Here is a 15,596-nt window from a genome sequence, read left to right on the forward strand (position 1 = left end):
ATCGGAGGGTGTCCCTGTGCCCTGCTCCCCTCGCCTTGCTTGTGCCATCAGGTGGGACTCGGCTTCCCTCGTGAGAAGTAACCGGAAAGCAAACCGCACCTCAAGCTTGAAGAACAGATTGCTGGAGGCGAGACGGGCCCTGGGTTGCTCTAGGATTCAGACTTCTCCTGGTTCAACCCGAACGGCACCAACGGGGACCCGGCAGAGCGTGTCCCGTGGGGGAGAGCAGGCCTCCTTCCAAGCCCATGTTTCCCGCGGTGACCTTGAACTTGAGCTTGCTTGGGGAGTAGAGCATTAGCGGGGCTGGGAGGTGGTGAGTAACCCTGTTGGTTGGGGATATATAAAAAACCTTCTGTGTTGTTCACTCTTGAATGAACCAGGTGAGAATCTTTGGCATTCACAATGTGAATAAGAAGCACAGGAACAACGGGGACCCTTTTCCTGAGTTTTCTCCTTAATTACACTTTGTGCTGCTTGGGCGTCGGGGCTGACCCTTAAAGGCCTCCTGTTGGCAGCCTCAGTCCCTGTGTGGACGGGTCTCGAGGCATAAACGGAAACTACTGCTGCCCAAGAGAGTATCTTTATTGCCTCTTCTTTTAAAGATAACTTGTACCTGCCCGTGGTAGAGAATTAAAACAGGACAGAAGTTGGTAACGAAGGGAAGGAAAATCCGCCGGCACCCCCTCCTCAAGTGCTAGCCGTGCCCCAGGTTTCCGGGGTGTTCTTTGCAGCTTCCTTTGCCACCACCTTTCAGCCTGTGAGGTACTTGGTGAGCAAACCTGGGCTCAGGCTGAGCGTGTCTGGTAACCGGCGTTGATCGTCAGCATGTGATACTTAACGTGCAAGGGGGCTTGGTCCAGGCACAGCCACATTCTGTTCCGGGGCCAATTTCTGCGTGAAGTGAAGCCTGCAAGTGAGGACCCATGCCCCGAAGCATGCTGGCTTTGTGTGAGTCTGCGCTGACCCAGCGTGGGGCCGGGTGCAGGGGGGCACCTTGTGGGTGAGAGGTAAGGGGTGGGTCGTAACATCATGTGGGTGGCGCAGAGAGACCGCACGTCTGTACGTGCAGGACCATTCGTGCATCTGTACGTATAGGACCGATCACACGTGTACATAGGGGGTTGTTCACATCTATGTACATGCAGGACCGTTCGTGCATCTGTATGTATAGGACCGATCACACGTGTACATAGGGGGTTGTTCACATGTATGTACGTGCAGGGTGGTTCCCGTCTGTACGTGCAGGACCGTTCGTGCATCTGTACGTATAGGACCGATCACACGTGTACATAGGGGGTTGTTCACATGTATGTACGTGCAGGGCGGTTCCCGTCTGTATGTGCAGGACCGTTCGTGCATCTGTACGTATAGGACCGATCACACGTGTACATAGGGGGTTGTTCACATGTATGTACGTGCAGGGCGGTTCCCGTCTGTATGTGCAGGACCGTTCGTGCATCTGTACGTATAGGACCGATCACACGTGTACATAGGGGGTTGTTCACATGTATGTACGTGCAGGACCATTCGCGTGTCTGTTCGTGTCACACTGCTCGAACAGCCAGCCTGGGGACCAAGCAAAGACACTCCTGGGTAGGGGCTGCCCTCCTGGCGGAGTTTGATGAGGGACAGTCGAGAGGGTTCTTGCATAGACCCCGCGCTGCATTGCTGGACCGGGGTGCTGATGGCGTCAGGCCTGTGACTGTCGCCAGCCCAGGGTTCGATCCCAATCAATGCCCGAAGGGCTGAGAAGGAGCTCACAGGGGGGCAGGGGGTGCCATACCGGCACTGGGCCTGGCAACCCAGGAAGCTCGGACAGTTGTTTTTCTTTCCGATTTTAAATCCAATTCCTTACCACCTGCTGACCCCGAAGGTCAGTGACAGCGGGGCCAAGGGTCACGTGACATCCTGGCCTTCACGGTGGACATGTAGTGAGAGGGCTGGAGGCAGACGCTGCAGCTCTGCATTCCGGCCTGGGGGAGGGCATCTTGGACACGAGAGAGGGGGGTGCGCACAACGCCCGTCAGCAGGCTCCGCAGAAGCCCCTCCCGCCAGGGGGATTAGATTTGCGGCCATGAGACCTATTATTGCAGTATTATATTCAATCATGTTAGGCAGTCACAGAATTGGTACTGGCACCGTGAAATGTGTCCATTTCCTGTGCATGGGCCGCAGGCTTATTAGGGGGGATGGAAATAGTCTTGCTAACTCTCAAATGAGCCCGGTCCCCACCTCACCCTAAGCCTGGTCAGCAGCGACGGCACACCGCACTGGCTGGTCCATTCTCTTCGGGCAGTGAATCTAGGAAGAAAACACCCAGCTTGTTGGGTTTGGTTTTGCTTTTACTGCTTTATGTCAAAGGGTCATCTCAGCTAAAGGCCAGTAATGAAGTGGTGTCAAGGACTAGTATTCCAGAAGCCCTCTGGACCAAGGGGGCCCCGTTAGCCCGGAGAGAAGCACAGCTGGCGGGGGGCTGCAGAATGGGGTCCTTAGAGAGATGCTAGAGCCGGAGGCCAGGGAGGGGACCAAATGCAACTTTCTTTTTTTAAACTTTTTTAACCTTCTTTAAAATTGTGCTGAAAACACACATGCACAAAGGGTGCAATTAGATGGTATTAATTACATTCACAGTGTCTGTGCTACCACCAACATCATCCATTACCAAAACTTTCCCGTCACCCCAAACAGCAATTGTGTCCCATTAAAACAGTAACTCCCCTTCCCGCCTGCCCGCAGCCCCTGGTGACCTCTAACTGTCTCTATGAATTGCTTTATCTGGGTATTTCATAAATGATCGTCTGGATCTTAAATATATGTCTGACTTCCTTCTCTCAGCGTAGCGTTTCAGGGGGCCACCCGTGTTTTGCAGCCGAGTCGGCCCTCCTTCCTTTTCCCGGCTGTGTGGATGGACGCCATTCTGTCCATCTGTCCGTCTGTGGGACCCTCAGGTTGCTCCCGGCCGCTGGCATTGTGAAGTGCTGCCCTGAGGTTGGTGCCGATACCTGAGTGCCTGCTCTAGCTCTCCTGGGAAGCCCCCCTGGAGGTGGCATGCTGGGTCGGAGTGAGGCAGCCCCCTTTCGGAGGTGAGGTTGAGGTCCAGGTGCTCCCTGCAAAGCATGGACTTGAACCAGGTGTTTCTGCAGCAAGCTGGGAAGCATTCTTGATTTGCAGTTCACACACCTCGGGGTCCACCCCCCACCCGTGCCCCGTAACCCCTGGGACCTCAGTACAGAGTGTTGCTGGGTGGGTGTCGGGGCTGAGACCTCCGGGCCGCACTGGGCCTTGGGAAGGAGTGACCTGGGCTCCTGGACCACGTGTCACCCCCACCCTGGCCGGCTCGTTGGGCACTTGTTTAGACGGAATCCAGGTCCGCGGGGAATGAGTGAATTCCAACTGCATTTCCCTCTGTTATGAAACCATCCCGTATTATAAATACTAATTGCCCTACAAACTAAAAATATTATTGACTGTTTAGAGTTCTTTATGGAATCAGAACTGTCAGGCCCAATTATGTCCAGTACAGGACTGACACATTCACCAGATGAGTTGTAAATATTTGTCTTCTCTTTTCTTCAGTCTATATTTTTACCTGGGAAGATTTTCCTGCTTCACCTTTACTTCCACGAATAAAATGGCTGTTGCAGATCCCCCAGCATCTAAGCTGCATATCAGAAATTACCTTTTACTGTATTAGCATCCACTCAGACTTAAATGAGAAAAAAACTTGAATAAAACAACTGCTTTTACATCTCAGGATAGTGGCTGTGGACCTAGGACAGAGTTTGTTTCTTCTGCAACTCCTGATTCATTCCTTTCATAAAATGTCTTTATTTCAACACTAATTTTCAAGGATGCTGCAAATTCATATTGGGTGATAAAATGTTTTGAAGGGTCCCTAAAGTTTGTTCATAATTCTAAGTCTTATAAAATGTGGCGTTCTGACGTTGGCCTGAGATTGTAGCTTTGGTCTGCTCCTAGAGGCGCCAGGAGGACTGACTTTAGGGTGCGGCCACTGCAGTGCGTTCCTTCCGTCAGCTCAGACGCACTCTCTAACAGCCCTCTGCAGCAGGTGGCATTCTTGTCTTACATCAGTCACACCAGCCAGAATCTTTTTTATTGCTATTATTGCCCTTAGTTTTTTTTTTTTTTTTAATAGACTTTAGTTTTTTAGAGCAGTTGTAGGTTTACAGAAGAATTTCTAGAAAGTACAGAGTTCTCATATACCACCACACGTCCCCTACCAGTTTCCCCCATTACTAATATTTTGCAGTAGTGTAGTCCATTTGTTAAAATTGATGAACCAGTATTATTAGAATTATATTAACTAAAGCCTGTCGTCTACAGTAAGGCTCACTCTGTGTTGTACAGGTCTATGGGTTTTTTAAAAAATGCTTATTGAGGTAACATGCAGCATCCAATCTCCCTCCTTAAGCACTTTCAGGTTATAATCCAGTGCTGCTCCTAACAGTCACAGTGCTGTGCTACGATCACCACCATCCATTGCCAAGACATTACTTTGTAATTTCTTCTTGCCCAGTTGTCCAAAGCCCAACAACAGATCCTCCTGCAGTCTGAGTGGAACACACACTGCGCCTGTTGGAACCCTGGGGTGGGGTTTGTGAAGCTCCCTCTGGGGCCCTCTGGAGCACGGATAGGTGGGGGGGCCCAAGGGTGGTCCGGGCGGGAGCCCGTGTCGGCCTGGACTGCGGTGGGCTGTGGGACAGGGCTGCCCCTGGCCTGCGTGGGGGAAATGGGAGATGGGGAGGGAGGAGGGAGGGAAGTCAGGCTCGGTGAGGCGTCCTGGGCTCCAGCTTCTGGGTGGGCACCGCACCCCGTGTTCTTACCAAGGTGTGGGGACAAAGGGCAAGGATGGTCAGGCTGTTCTTAGACCCAGAGTCTGGTGACTTAGACCCCTGCAGGCTCAGCTGCGAGTCTGGAGTTGCGCTGGTGTGGACAAACCTGCAGTGTAAAATGAGGAGGTTCCCGAGGACCACTGGCTGCAGGGTTGTCAGTTTGGCAGCGGAAATTGGAGTTGACTTTTCATGACCTTGTCGCTCAGAAGCCTGACATATTTAATGTTGAACGTGCACCTTTTTCCCTCAGAAGTTTTGTGACCCCTTTGTCTTCCCAACTGATTAAATGGGATCCCTCAGTACTTGAGAATTTCCCTCTTTTAAAGCTCCTGGAGCACTTCATGTCTAAAGTTTGCCCTTTCGAGCCAAGAAATCGCCTTCTGAAAGGCAAACGGTCACCTCCCAGTTGCCTTTTGCTCCGCTAGGGGTCCACGTGATGTGAAAACGCAAGCTTTGGAGACTGTTTTTGTTTCACTGTTGGTGCTTTAACAATATGCTACCCCAGCCTTTCTCTCTTCCTGGACTTGAATCAGCAAAGCTTCATGAGGACCTGCTTTCTCTCTAAGTCTCTCAGTGACGGCGTCTAAACCTTCTCCCATCTGTCGAGGTTTGGGAATGAAAACTGGAAGTGATGTAGAAAACAGACAAGTAGACAGACGGACGGATGGATGGATAGAATGCAAGGGAAACGGTGGCAAAATATTTAAATGTGAATTGGGGTACCTGGAGGGGTATGTTGGGGTTCTCTCTGTGGGTTTTGTATTATTCTTGTAACTGTCTTATAAGTTTGAAGTTATTTCAAAATAAAATGTTATTTTGTGGCCGTGTGCCCTCCGGTGAAATAAGGGGACGGCAGGGCATGGTGCTTTGCCAGAGAGTCCAAGCGGTGTGGGAAAGTCTGTCTGAGGCCTGCCCACGGTTTCTCCTTGGGACCCCAGGCTGAGAGAGGACCCCACCGTGAGTTCGGAGATGGATGTTCTGTCTGCCTGGGCGAGGTGCTGGCGTGCTGTTTCTCTGCTTCTTAGGTTTACAGAAGCTAGGAGTATAGGGTCGTCCTGCGTTTGGATCCAAAGCCTGCTCTGAAAGAGACTGGCGATGAAAGCCATCGTCGCCATTGCTTTATAATGGTGAAATTGATGGACTTACGTCACAGGCTTCAGGATTGTTGACTTGTCAGTTACGAATAAAACATTGTGAAGCATTGTCAGCTGACGTGATGCACGTGCTTCTGAAGGGGACACAGGACGTGAAACGTCAGAGCAGAATGCATCATTCCGTCCCAGGTCATGGCCCTGCTCCCCTCAAGGTGTGGGGGGCATCTATTTTCACCTTTTGAGGAGGGAAGGGGCGTTTTCTTCCTTTTCATTCCTACACCCTCTTTTCTTCTCCTCAGACAGGAATCCCTTAAATCGTTCTTCACATGAGAGTTCTGGTGTAAGGGGTGCATGTCTTCACGTGTATCGTGAACGTGCTAGGAACGCTGTCAAGGAAAATATAGCAAAAATGAATTGTATGTTCCCTGAGAAGTTAAATTTGTGATTCAGCCAGTATCATTTGGGTGGCCAGCACGTTACGTTGGGGTTTCCAGAGGGGAGGAGAGAAGGCCTCAGTTTACGCGGTGGCAGTGTTGTGAAGGATTCTGAGTCATGCCAGGACTCAGGAAAGGTGGTTGGGGTTGTATGTAGGCCTTGGTGTGGCTGCGTCTGGTATGGGGGGGCTTGAGGGGTGCTGGTGACCCAGTGCTCGTCACCCTGCACTGGGAGGGCTGGGAAGGCGGGGGGGTGCTCTTGGAGGGGGGATATGGGGGCCGGAAACCTTCCTGTCTGCACAGATCTTTGAGGCCACTGCAAAGCAACCTGAACTTCCAAGGAAGCCTAGAATTAATCTGGTATCCCAAGGGTTTGTGCTTGACTCCATTTACAGATTCAAGGATTTTCAAATAAAAAAATCATAACTTGAAAAATCTGCCAATGAGCATCTGCTGAGTCCCCTGTTGGAAAGTACTAAAAGTGGGACATATTAACTGGTTTGCAGTGTGACTGCAATAAAATGGGTTTTATTTTATTAAGGGTCCGTTTCCTTCCGCAGCACTGAAATGAAGCAGCCATAGCCAAAGCCACTGTCGTCTCCTGCTCTTGGCACAGATGTGCTTCCTTTCTTTTTATGTTTTATGTCTTTAAGAATGCTTTAAACCCACAATTAAGTGCCCCCTCACTCTTCTGTTGTTAAAAAGCATGGATTTTGTTTTTTTAAAAATCTTTGTGAAATTTAAGGTTCCCAAAGAAATGGGGACAATTTTAAAATTTTGCCTGCAGTTTCAAGTTCCTTTTTGCCCTTGTGCATAATTTCACCAGTTCTGTCTGCATAGTGCATTTGTGGCCCCTGGAGCCAAACAGCTTTGTGGGGACGCAGAGCAGTGCTGCAGGAACCAGTCAGCGCGTTCTGATCAGGGTTGCACACTGCGCTCAGTTGGTAATTTGGAAGAGGAAGTAAGAGTCCATTGCCTTGCTGGGGCAGGCACCAGTCAGCATGCTGATGGCCGGTTTAATACAGAGAAGATGGACTTTCAGCCCCTCCTTTAATGGCACGTCTGGTGAGCCATTACTGGAGGTTCTGAGCCGTGAGGACGGACACGGGTGCCAGGGAGCGGGGTGGCAGAATTTGGGACTGAGCCGGAGTGCTCGGCCTTTCCTTAGCCAGGTTCTTGGGGGTTAGCCTCTTGGTTCCCTGTGGTTCTGCTCCATCCCTTTGGTTCCGTGATTTTTGCTGAGATAGAATGACTGGAGGTAATTCCGGGGTTATTTTAGAACTGCCAGTTTCTGAAATCGGCAGTCATGCCACATGGGTAAGTTGGCTTCTCTGCGCCTTCTGACGTGCCACAGGTTGCTGTCACTCCACCCCTTTTGACCTATGATGGTTCCGTGTAACGCAGATGCACCACGTGGTTCATTGTGCTACCAACAGGCCTGGGATGAAAACCAACCCTGAGGACACCTTCCAGCCTGCTTGCTCACTTGGGAGTGAACGGGTTGCTTCGATTATCTTTGCGATCGCTGTGTGGATTCCTTGTGGGCTTCATCAGGGGTTTTGGCCTTGTGCTGTTTCAGGCTCATGTGTGGCTATGCAGCCAGGGAATACCGTCTGTGTGTCTGCAACCTGTCCCCCACCCAGGGCAGGGGCATCAGAAGTCCCCCTTTGCCGTGTCGTCTCCTTGAAGCCTCGCAGAATCTGTAAGAGGTAAATACTTTCATTTTACTGACGAGGGAACTGAGTCAGGGTTTACGGAAGCTTCCCCAGATCTCAGCGCCAAGCCCTTGGCTCTCAGCCCCTCACCCTGAGGTCCCTCTGCAGTGGGGTTCTGTGAGCATCAGGATGTCGGGGCCACGGGGAAAGCAGAGCTCGCACCATGTGGGGCCGGAGTTACTGATCAGATCCTTCAAACCTTAGGAACTCGGCTGAGCCAGGCTGGGTGCTTCTGAGAACAGGGCAGTCTTGTTATACTTGTCCACGTTTCTTGAGAAATTCCTCCGTTGAAATTTAGCGTTGATGGCATGTGCTCAGCAAATCTTTTTTTTTTTAAATGTGATTTTATTGAGATATATTCACATAACATGCTCAGCAAATCTTGAACACCCAGGAGGGTGGTTTAGAGTGTGGGGGAAGACTCCCAGGGGAAGCTCATTAAATAAATGCAGATCTCGAGGTTCTGATTCCTGGGTCCCAGCTGATGCTTACCTGTCACCAGTTTCGCCAGGTGTCTCAGGTGGGTTTGACCAGGGAGCTGAGGCTTACACTCTGGGGAACTCGGCCAGCAAGGAACAAGGGCTTTAGAACCTGCCATGGGCCAGTGTGACCTTCCCGAGTTAGCCGGCCTCTGTCACCGCACCCGTCCTGGGGAGCAGGTCCCTTTCTTGCAGGGCTCTGGGGCTGCGAATGAGCACAGGGGTTCAGAGGCTGGCATGTAGCAAGCTCTTGGGAAACGGGCTGCAGTGTCACCAAGTTCAAGCATAAAACACCAGTGAAACTCTGTATTATTTCCTCCACGTATTTCATTTGGTGTTAGCAAGGCTACCATTCCTCATTGTGCAGACAGCAGTGAAGTCACAGCTTCTGCAGACAGTCTGCCTTCTAAGAGGCTTCCTAATTGTTGAGCTCATCTGTCCCCAGCCCGAATTAATTGTGATGGAGAATTGCATTGCTTGCCTGTATTGCAAAGAGATTTGATTGCCTTTTGTAAAGAACTCATTATAATCTCTGTGCTCTTGAAATGTGTTTCAGTCTTGATTGGGAAAAGGGATATTGTGTCCATCGTGGAAGAGGGGCGGAACAAAACAGAACACATCCCCTTTTGTTGTAATTCCAGTCTTCCGCCCCTTATTTGCTAACGAAATTGGCATTTAATAGGTTAATTTATTAAGTTGAAATTTACTTTTATAGTTAGTCTCGAGTCCCACGTTTTTTCTTACGCAATGCTCAGTTTCACTGGGAAGTGACACTGAAGACAGTCCAACTACAACTTTGATGCTTCTCTGAATATCCAAATATAAATGCTTGGTCCAGGCTCTGCAGAAATGGGGCATAATGAATGGTAATTTCACTGGTAGATCTTAACCCGTTGTGCCTGATAATTGCTAGAACCCGAAGGTTAACATAGTCTATAGCTGTCTCTGTACCCTGCAATTAAACTCTGAGATGTTGGAGGAAAATGCTGAAGGACAGGATATAATTTTTCAGCTACTTTGCAAAACGCTGTCAGTTTCAAGAGGCTTGAATTCCTGCCTTTGTGATGAGAGATCTCAGGTAGAGGGAGGGGGCAGGCAGGTGCAGAGATAGCAGTAAGACAATAGGAAGGGCCGGCTTTCTGTCTGAGGGTGGGTCCCTGGGCTTTCATGGATTCCCAGACCCTCCAGGGGTGACTGGCCCACGGAGATAACTGAGCAGTTGAGAATCAAGCATGGAGTGTGCTCCTGGCCCCCCCTGGCTCAGGGCACTTCTGCTGTCTGTGCCAAGAGGGTTTCCAAAAATGAACATTTCCAGCTCTCACATTGGAACGCAAGGAGGGCTTTAAATTTCTTGGGAAAATTTGTGATTCTGCATAAGAATGTTACTGAAAACAGACCTGGAGGCCAGGAGCCTAGAGACAGACCACCTGGATCAGAGACAATTCCACATCGAGGCCCCCAGGGCTTGTCATCATCAAGCACAGAACGCAGAGAATTTGTAGTTTGGACAAACTTCCAGAATCTGAACAAGAAAACAAAACCATCCTCCCTGGAGTAAACGTGAAAATAAACAGCTGGTTGTTTTGATTTTTTCTTTGTCCCTTCTGCAGCTCTCTGTCCCCCTCCCATCTGTCAGCATCCGCACTGGTCGTGGGCATCCCCTGGGGTCCCAGTCTCTCCTTCAGGGAGAAGAGGGGGCAGTGGGCCTGGCCGCAGCCCTGGGGGCTGGAGTCACAGGGACCAGGGCCTCCCCAGTTTTAGCTTTCCTCCAGGTGTTCAGAAAAGCAACTTACACATGCGCTGGGAAAGGCAGCTTTGCTCTGAAGTGAGCCTGGTAATTGCTAGCATCCGAAGGGTGACATGGTCTGTTAACATTCCTGTGGCTGTGCTGCAGGAACGGGACTTGGGGATGCCTAGGGGTCAGCTTTTAAGAAGCTCTCCTAAGACTCATCGGAGACTCAGTCCTTTCTGTCTCCCCGCACCTCCGGAGGGGCTCGGTCTGTTTGTTTCGAGGGTGAGCAGAGCGCGTGTGGTTCTGTGTGACACACGGAGCTCGGTAAGGGGACCAGGAGGGCGGAGCGCATCGACCTAGGATGGCAGCTTTTACTTACACTTCCGGGCGTCTGCGCAGCTCCTGTGCGAGGCTGTCGTCTTGCCGTGTCCCTGCAAGTCAGACGAGCAGGGCCCGGGCGGCTCCACTCTTCTGGAGGCTGAAGGAACAGCTAAGTTGACTCGGGTTTTAGGGGCTCCCAGAATTCCTCGGTGGCAAAGGCAGAAGTGGGGAGGGAGGCCGAGGGCTAGGATATTGGCAGAGGGATTTTCTTTGTGGTATTTTTCATTTAATTACCTCCTGCTTCCAGGGGCTGCATGAGGATTTCCCAAAGAAGCTCCCACAGTCCTGTCCGTGCATTGGGAAGTTTTCTGGTGGTGGTGATGGGGGAGGGGGGGGGGTCTTCACTTTCTGTGCCAAGTATAATTTTTCACACCACAGTGGGTGCTAAAATCTGGGCAGCCCTTGCTAATGGATTAAAATCTGGGTGGAACTCTGGGTGCAGATGTCCGGGGTGGGAGCTGTTTTTGTTTTATTAAGGCCTTGGTGGTGAGTGAAGACTGATTGGCGAGAGAGCACCTGAGCTGCCAGTGCTTCTGCGTGCCCACCCGGGCCGGGCGGGCCCAGCCATGCCCGCACCCTCTGCAGACACACGCCACTGGTGAAGCAGGCGGATGCCCTTTACAGTTTTGTGTCAATATATTTATTATTCAGCAAGTCAAGAGTATCATAGACCCCCCCCCCCCAAAAAATAATGAGTGGAACACCATATGACAAATATGTTAATGTGCCATTACTTGGAGGAAGGGGACGAGGTGCTTGTTCCTGTGCTTGAGATCAGGGCCCAGCCCCCGTCTACTTTTATGTAGTTGTATATTTAAAAAGACTGTTAAAACTAATGAAAACTTATTATAAAAAATAAAATACAGGTAAGCAAGAAAAACTGCTAAGGGCACGCATAACTCAGTTACCCAGATGTTGTGGAGTTGCATGTCTCTCGTTGCCCATCAAGAGACGAGCTCTCGAAACCCCAAGAATCTTTGTCTGCTAATGTTTACTTCTGGGTGGTTTCTTTGGCATCAACAACGGTGGGTATCTGTGCAGCTGCAAAGCGCTGTCACGTGCCGAGGTTTGTCGGAATTTACATCATCTTAATGAGGGTTAAGTTAGGAGATTCAACTTGAATCTACATGTTGTTATTTAGAATTTCCCATAATCCAGCTTTTGTCAGTGTTAAAATACGATATGAGCAGGCTCTGTGGATCTCAGTGTTGACAGTGGGGATTTTGTTTGATGGTTTTCTTTCAATTTCATGAATCCAGAATAATAAGACCTGACTGTGTGTTTAATTGACGGCAATTTTCCCCGACATGCAGTAGCTGGTTTTCCTTGTTGTTTCCCATCCTCTGTGTAGCCCCCTCCCTGGCTGTCCTCAGGTCCCCTGTCCCTGAGCTCTGCTGTAACCGTCACCCCTAGAGCCGCTTCCAAAGAGGCTGATCGTGTTGGGTTTTTACCTCTTATTTCTCCATGTTCTCTATCTTAAGAAGACTTTCTTTTAATTTTATGACTTACATTTAAGTGATAGAATACAGTGTTGAATGGGCATCAGGTGAGTAAGAAGTGATTAAATGTCTTTTCCTAACCGGGCTGGGAATTACCCTGATGCCCAGCAGCTGTGGCCTCGCTGATCCACGTGACAAAGGCAAACAGCTGGAGTTTTATTGACAGGTTAAGAGCTGTCAGTCTTTCATCTTGGACTGTGCTTTATTTTAAAATCTTAATCATTTTCCTTTAAGCCAGTGCATGCGAATGCATTTTCTTATTCTCTTCCGAGTGGGGCATTGAGTGGGGGGCAGAACGGTCCCCTCTGGGAGTGAGGCACACTCTGTGACTCGTGCCCATGTGTTGCCACACCCAGGCACGGTCCCCGAAGCTGCTTGTCCGGCTCACATCACTGTGCCCGGGCGGCTGCCTGGTGTGCTGTCTGTCCATCCCTGCCTAGAGGCCCCCAGAGACGGGGGAAAACAGGAATATTCTCGTACACCAGTCTTGTGCTAAATCTCATGTTATTTTTCATTTTGCCTTGCCTGAGGCAGTATTCCATTCTGACTGGGCAATGACTGAAAGTGATCGAATTTTTAAAAAATTGATGTTTAGTGAAAGATGGGTTTGCCAGTTACATTGAGCATTTTGTTTATTAATCTAGTTGCCACAGAACCAATACTTTCCATTCAAGTAAGGGTGTATTTGCAAGTAAAAAGCCCCCTCTCCCCCCAAACACACACTGTTCCAGTGTTTATATCATCAAGTGCTTTTCTTAATGGATCCTGGCTTAATTTATCATGAATATTTAATATTTGTGATAAAGCTTAATTTTATGGCGGTATGTGTTTAAAAAATCAACAGTGCATTTATGAATTGAGCTCATTTAATTCACACTTTATCCTCTTTGCTTTACTGTTAAGGCTCATTTTTTAAACTTTAATTTTTTACGTGCCAAATGGTATAAAATTTAAAAAGTACCCACAGTTAACAATGAAAAGAAAGTTTCTTTTTTGTCTCAGCCACTTTGTTCCCAGACCCCAAATCAGTGATGGCTAACAGCTTTCAAGTACCTGCCTGAAAGAGCCTAGCAAATGTGACTGTTTCATACAGAGTTGCCCCACCCCAACCAACAAACACTTTTTAAAACATAGAGTGGTTAGGATCCTGTACCCTCCTTTTTGCCCCTTTGCTTTTTGCCACTTACGGCCTCGGATAGCCCACTGCGGCTCGCACAGGCTTCTCTTTTTGTGGCTGCTCCGTGTTCCGTTGCCCGGCTGCAGCCGGCTTCCCTTCGCCGCGCTGGGCCGGGGGAGCCGTGGGCAGCAGCAGGTGCCACCATGCAGGCTCCGGACGGGCCATTGCCATTTACCCTTCTGGCCACAGTTCCCATTTTCCTGACACTTAGTTCATGACAGAAAACAACTGCGAGGTGATTTAATTAGCTGTCCTGACGTTGGTTACCATCTCCTGAGTGCCCACGGGGGCTCAGCCCCATGCAAACATAGGCCGCGCCTTTCGCTTCCCTGTTTATCGGTGATTATTTGTGGTGTGTTGGGGTGGACTCGGCTGAGAGAAGACTGGGTGTTTGGGTGCACATCTTAATCTGCACCCCCTAAAACTGAGGCCCGGTGTGTCTGCCTCAGTAAAGACGAGGGGAGAGGTGCTAGGGACGGCCACCTGCCGGGCAGCTCCCTCCGAGCTGTCTTGCCTCCCCAGTTGGGAGCAGCTTTCCTTCCCAGCTCTGCTCACCCCTCTGCCAGCCGGCCAGGCCTGCGCTTTCCCACAGGTCCCGTGCTGCTGACCCTGGCGGCTTTCATCTAACCTTTCACGCTTACTCGAGGCTGAGGCTTCGTGTCAGCATTAAAACTTCCCCAGCTTCCCTGAGGGCCAGCCCGGCTCCTCCTCACCATCCAGCTGCCCTGGCCTGGAGTGTGAGCTTCCACGGCCCCTGCTGAGCCAGCGCCTGTCACGGGCACCTGCTCTGCCATGTGCCCACCTGAGCCGTCTTCTCGGCACTGCAGGAGGCATTTGTCTCTCATACCTCGTCCACAAGCGCATCCTTCCCCCAGCTGGACTGCAGGGCTCTGCCATTTGCTCTCATTCTAGCGTCCACTCCGCTTATCATGTGTCCTCGTGAAGGCAGTGGCTTTGCTGCCCTTGTCAGGCACCAAGTTTCAAAGCTTGAGGAAGATTTCTAGAAAAGCAAATCGCATTTTGAAGGGGATGTGTTTGTTCTTGGCTCAGCTGCGGATGGACCAGCTGGGGCTCCCTTGGCCAGCTCGCTTTCACTGGCCCGACTGCGCTGCTGTGTGGTCGAGAACGCCTGTGTCGGGTGTTAGGGTGGAGTTTCGTTCAGGATAATGTGACACACAGGGGGCATGGAAACACGGTCGCAGTGAAGCTGTGGTGGTCCGGGCATTGGTGGGAGGTGGACACGGCCGGTTAGCTGGTGGGAGTGCCCACCTGGGCCTGCTGCCTGGGCGAGGGGCGGTGCCTTGGGAAGGGCCAGGTCTCGTGAAGATGGAAGCTCTGGCACAAGTCTTCTCCGAGCTCCTAGAATGTTGTCCCAGTAGGACCGTTTGGATTTTGGAAATCCACTCATCTGCCGTGCCTTTTTATGTGGATTTTAGTGGAAAACCAAAAGACTAATAGTTGACTGAGGTTAGCGCCTCCTTGAGCGTCCCCACACTTCTGACCGGCCGCCCATAAAGTCCACCTGGGCGGGAAGAGGCCTGTCATGCTCGGGTGAGAGCGTTTGCAAAGGGGGACGGGAGACATTAGCGCCTCCTTCGGAGCCGTCGGGTGACGTGCACCTTGCGGTGTAGGAGACGGCCAGAGCCCTGCAGTGAGAACCGACTTCCCCAGCCCGGGAGCTTGAGCAGATTGTGCGCCTTGTCTCGGGGTGGGAGGTGAGGGTGGAGGGCCGCAGGGGGCCCGGGCTGCACCGTCGTGGGTGCTGCGGGCATGTCGTCTTGGTGCTGAAGTGAGCTGTGGCCCGTAACCTTGTCTTCGCCCTCCTCTTTTGCAGATGCCTTCGTGAATAGCCAGGAATGGACGCTGAGCCGGTCTGTCCCGGAGCTCAAAGTGGTGAGTGGTCCTTCGGGCCGCGGGTGCTGTCGCGCCTCCCCTGCGGGGACGGGGTGGGGCTGAGTTTCAGAACTGGGGTGGCCTGGTGTGAGCCTCGTCGTCCCTCGGGCAGCCGTGGGCCGGGCCTCTTTGGTGTGACGTGGGAGGGACGGGTAGGGAGCCCTGGGGGGCAACTAGAGCGGCCCACACTTTCTCTGGCTCTTGTTCTCCCTGTCTGTGCCTTACACACACACGTGCACACAGGCTTATTTGTGCTTTGACAGTTGTGTGGAAGCTTTATGTAATGAGGCATCAAGCTTTGGTGTTCATCATTAAAATAGGTGACTGTTTGCCCTCTTA

General features: G+C 51.0%; 1 protein-coding gene across 1 annotated transcript in view; it reads left to right on the forward strand.

Moving 5' to 3' along the window:
- Positions 1-15,596, forward strand: part of AGAP1 (ArfGAP with GTPase domain, ankyrin repeat and PH domain 1) — a 434,418-nt gene that overhangs the window by 18,764 nt on the left and 400,058 nt on the right. Inside the window, 1 exon segment of the mRNA XM_037850014.1 lies at positions 15,199-15,257. Within this exon segment, the coding sequence (XP_037705942.1) occupies positions 15,199-15,257 (59 nt within the window).

The sequence above is a fragment of the Choloepus didactylus genome, chromosome 9, assembly GCF_015220235.1.
Source record: "Choloepus didactylus isolate mChoDid1 chromosome 9, mChoDid1.pri, whole genome shotgun sequence".
Taxonomy (NCBI): Eukaryota; Metazoa; Chordata; class Mammalia; order Pilosa; family Megalonychidae; genus Choloepus; species Choloepus didactylus.